The following is a 5,000-nucleotide window of genomic DNA, read 5'->3' as shown; positions in this document are numbered from 1 at the left end:
TCCTTCATGACGTTCACTGTCCATGGCCTGTAAACCGTAGTTGGGCCCTCCGGTCCCGAAACTTCAATCATTGGAGCCAGAAGTTCTTCATCATCTTTGATTTGCTGCTGTCCTTGGTCTTGCTTCTGACCTTGAGACCTTGTCTGCATACCCCTGGTATGTCTGATGGAGGGCTTGTCAAGTCAAGTCAAGTCATCTTCATTTATATAGCGCTTTTAACAATGTAGATTGTTTCAAAGCAGCTTTACAGAGATAAACGTATAATTTAAGGTAACAGAGATTGTTTTGGCTTTATAGCGGTTCTTTAATAAAGTTATTTTCCAGCTAAAGTTAGTTTTGATTGATTCGCTTCCGTCGCAACGATCATTTGTTATTAAACTAGGGGCCGCTAAGACGACACCATTCTCTCTACACAGACTTTAAACGCGAACCTGTGAGAAACGCTGATGGCGTTCACATGAGCATTTAGAATTGGCTCTATAGTTATGTGCGCTTGAATATATGTGCGCAGGTTTGAATTCCCTACAAACCAAGCCTAAACAAAGTACTGGCATTTCCTTATAATTTTTGATACAGAATTTTATTTTATTTTATCAATTCGGGGTAGATACGCGAATTGAGTTTCCCGACAACGCTTTATCTGTAGAGTGGTAAAGGGATCCTCCATAGGGAGAGACTAGTTGGCACTTCAGCACTGCGTTGTCATCGGGTCCAGGTGAAGGTCCTTCATCAGATCTGGATACGGCCTGGATCCGGCAGGCTGTGGGAAAACCTCGGGATAAACACAGACACTAACATTAGCGTAGATGCCATTCTTCTTATGATGTAACGAGTACATCAGGATTTATGGGAAGTGTTCCCGGTTCCAGCTGACCTAATCTATGCAGCCTAACATTGAATTATAGAAGTCTATAATGTATTATGTGAATGCTAGGTCAAAGAGATGTGTCTTTAGTCTAGATTTGAACTGACAGAGTGTGTCTGCTTCCCGGACAATGTTAGGAAGACTGTTCCAAAGTTTTGGTGCTAAATAGGAGAAGGATCTCCCGCCAGCAGTGGATTTTGATATTCTAGGTATAATCAACTGGCCGGAATTTTGAGATCACAATAGACGTGACGGACTATAATGCGTTAAGAGCTCGCTCAAGCACTGCGGAGCTAAACCATTTAGTGCTTTGTAAGTGATCAGCAATATTTTAAAATTTATACAATGTTTAATAGGGAGCCAGTGCAGTTTTGACAGAACCGGGCTAATATGGTCGTACTTCCTGGTTCTGGTAAGAACTCGAGCTGCTGCGTTTTGGACCAGCTGTAGTTTGTTTATTAAGCGTGCAGGGCAACCACCCAGTAGAGCATTACAGTAATCTAGCCTTGAGGTCATGAACGCATGAACTAACTGTTCCGCATTTGTCAATGAGAGCATATGGCGTAATTTAGATATATTTTTAAGATGGAAAAATGTGGTTTTACAGATACTAGACACTTGTATTTGTTTCCCCCCTGAGGCTCCATCTTCGGCGACGTGTGGTAGTTGGTGCGGTCTTCTTGGTGGAGAACAGTCGAGGTCAAGGTCCACTTTTAGGGCTTGCAGCTCAGCCGTGGGATAGTGATGATGTGGGGGTGGTGATGCATGTGAACAGACAGAAACATCAGAGGTGTTGATAGGTGCACATGGGGCAGATGCCTCTTTTTCCCTCATCCCTAAACGGCAAAGTTTTCTGCATTGACCTTCTTTCTCTTTTCTCTCCCTCTTCCAGCCAACAATCAATAGTCCTCTTACAGGACACACACATACACATATGTCTGAAACAACAACCTCTTTGTTCATCATTCCACTCTTCTACAGACTCCCTAGCGACCTTCAGACTTGTAGCGTTCCCTCCCTAGGGAAATCATGATGTTTCATTAGCTTATTGATGTCTCTCATACACTTGTTGCCATACAACTTTCTCATCTGACGGAAAACTGGTGTATCATATTTTTCACAGCTGCTTGTTTTACTCTGAGATTTTCCCATGGTGATTTACTCTGTGTCTGTGGTATTATTTTTTGCGCACCTAAGTAGACTATTGGATGTTTCCAATAGACCTGATTTTTCCCTAAAATCGGACAGGAGGAGCTCTAGGACTGACTTACAGGGTAACCTCGGGTTCACTGCCTCATCAGTCCGCACCCCAAAAACCCATTTGTTCGGAAGCTCTAGGAATGGAATCGATCCAGTCCGTACCCAACAGAACGTCGAGTTTAATTACACGTCAAACTCACTACTCCTTCACAGACTCAGGTCATCAGCATGGTTTAATCTCTCAATTTCCCCAATTAATAATTTTTCTCAGAACAATTTATGCTTGTCTCTTACCCAGTTCTCTCAATGCCACTTGAGCTCTTTTACGATTCCAGTGGTGTCCCTCCCGGGCCCTGGTGGTCAGCCTCTCTCTCTTAAGATTACGAGGTAGGGCTGGAACTGCTCAGTCCAGGGGGCCAAACACCGTCCGCTCCCGGGTCCAAAGGGCACATCCAAGGAATCCCACTTGTGACACCAAATTGTTGTGGCAAATAAACAATTCTGAATAAGAGACAAATGTTCAATCAATGATTATAATGGTTTATTTCTTCCAAGAAAGGCTCACAGTCAGGAAAATGTGTCCCGAAGAGGAGTGCACTCTTCCTCTTCATATCTCTGCTACTCATAAAATGGAGAACATAGGGCCATAGCCCAGGCTCTTAGCCAATTGAACCTTTCTCTGCCTTATTAGGAAAGTACATGATTTACTATAGGGAAAGCTCATTAATATGAATAAAATAATGAATAAAAAACAATTTCCATAACAGAAACCAGGCTCAGTCGCTCAGTTCTCCTCTGGCCAACGAACCAACAGTGTATGATTATGATTCAGGCAGCATTACAGACTGAATCCTGTGAGAAATAATCCCGTCGTTCCATCCCTTAGGAAACGTTGTGAACGGGACCATTGGCAAGCAGATGGTGGACACTCTAGTGGAGTCCTCCAGCAACGTGGAGATGATTCTCAAGTTCTTCGACATGTTCCTCAAGCTGAAAGATCTGACTACCTCCGAGAACTTCAAGGAGCAAGATCCCGACCGTAAAGGATTCATCTCCAAGAAGGAGTTTCAGAAGTCCATGGAGAACCAGAAGCAGTATTCCCAGTCCGAGATCGAGTTCCTGCTATCCTGCGCCGAGGCCGACGAGAACGACATGTTCAACTACGAAGAGTTCGTCAAACGCTTTCACGAACCCGCCAAGGACATCGGCTTCAACGTGGCGGTTCTCCTCACCAATCTATCGGAGCACATGCCTCACGATCCCCGTCTCTCCGCCTTCCTGAACTTGGCCGAGAGCGTTCTGAACTACTTCGAGCCCTTCCTTGGGCGCATCGAGATCATGGGCGGCGCCAAGAGAATCGAGAGGGTTTACTTCGAGATCAGCGAGTCCAGCCGAACGCAGTGGGAGAAACCGCAGGTCAAGTCAGCTTTATTTCTATGGCGCTTTATACAGATACACATTTCATCAATTATGAAGCTAATTTTCCATGTTTAGTGAATTCAGTTCAATAACTGTCAAGTTTGCAAATTTCATCAATTATGAAGCTAATTTTTAATGTTAATTCAGGTAAATAAGAGTGTCAATGTTGCAAATTTCATTAATTATGAAGCTAATTTTTTATGTTGATTCAATTCAGTTAATTACATCAATTATGAAACATATTTTCAAAGTTAGTTCAGTTTACTAACTGTAAATTATGAAGCAAATTTCAATGTCGGATCAGTTCAATAACAGTCAATGTTGCAAATTCCATCAGTTATGAAGCTCATTTTCAGCATTTATTCAGTTCAGTTTAAATAACATTGTCAATGTTGCAAAATTCATCAATTATGAAACAAATTTCCATTGTTGATTCAATTCAGTTCAATAGCTGTCAATGTTGCAAAACTCATCAATGAAACATTTTCAATGTTAATTCAATTCAATAACAGTGTCAATGTTGCAAATTCCATCAGTTATGAAGCTAATTTTCAACATTTATTCAATTCAGTTTAAATAACTCAATTCATCAATTATGAAACAAATTTTCAGTGTTGATTAAATTCAGTTCAATTACTGTCAATGTTGCAAAATTCATCAATTATTAAGCTAATTTTCAATGTTTATTCAATTCAGTTCAATAACCGTCTCAATGTTGCAAAATTCATCAATGATTGAATCAACACTGAACATATTTTTAATGTTGAATCAACACAACATATTTTTAATGTTGAATCAACACTGAACATATTTTCAATGTTAATTCTTTTCAGTAACAGTGTCAATGTTGCAAAATGAATCAATTATGAAACATTTTTAATGTTAATTCAGTTCAGTAAATGTCAATATTGCAAAATTAATCAATTATGAAACATGTTCAATGTTAATTAAATTCAATAACAGTGCCAATGTTGCCAATTTCATTAATTATGAAACTGATTTTTAATGTTGATTCGATTCAGTTCATTGAAGGTCAGTTATTCAAATCTCATCAATTATGAAATTTAACTTCTGCTGTAAAGCAGCTCTACAGAAGACCGTAGTCATTATTCAGATAAATTCAGTTCAAACGTTGTTCTCATCCATGCAGTCAAATCGATATTATTACTGAATGCTAAGTATCTTTTGAACCACAGGTCAAAGAGTCCAAGCGCCAGTTCATTTTCGACGTCGTCAATGAGGGCGGAGAATCGGAAAAGATGGAGCTGTTCGTCAACTTCTGCGAGGACACCATCTTCGAGATGCAGTTGGCGTCTCTGATCTCCGAACCGGACACCACTGAGAGACAAGAGGAGGAAGATGAAGACGATGCTCAGAGCGTGGAGATGGATGAGGATGATGAAGATGGTGCGCTGGAGTCTTCCTCAGCGTTTGCTCTGGCCTGCGTCTCCATGAGAAAAAGCCTCTACAACCTCCAAAAGCTGCTGACCTTCAGGAGCATGAAGAGACAATATCG

At 40.9% G+C, this 5,000-nt stretch overlaps 1 protein-coding gene across 1 annotated transcript in view; it reads left to right on the top strand.

Annotated features, from left to right (window-relative positions):
• LOC308679742 (ryanodine receptor 3) overlaps positions 1-5,000 on the top strand; it is a 187,170-nt gene that overhangs the window by 171,105 nt on the left and 11,065 nt on the right. The window contains exons 90-91 of the mRNA XM_081347395.1: positions 2,952-3,481; positions 4,681-5,000. The exon at positions 4,681-5,000 is cut by the window's right edge and continues 478 nt beyond it. Of these exons, the coding sequence (XP_081203521.1) occupies positions 2,952-3,481; positions 4,681-5,000 (850 nt within the window). The remainder of the gene's footprint in view (positions 1-2,951; positions 3,482-4,680) is intronic.

This window comes from Scardinius erythrophthalmus (genome assembly GCF_964197995.2).
Source record: "Scardinius erythrophthalmus genome assembly, chromosome: 19".
Lineage (NCBI taxonomy): Eukaryota > Metazoa > Chordata > Actinopteri > Cypriniformes > Leuciscidae > Scardinius > Scardinius erythrophthalmus.
This window is presented reverse-complemented; position numbering and strand designations above follow the sequence as displayed.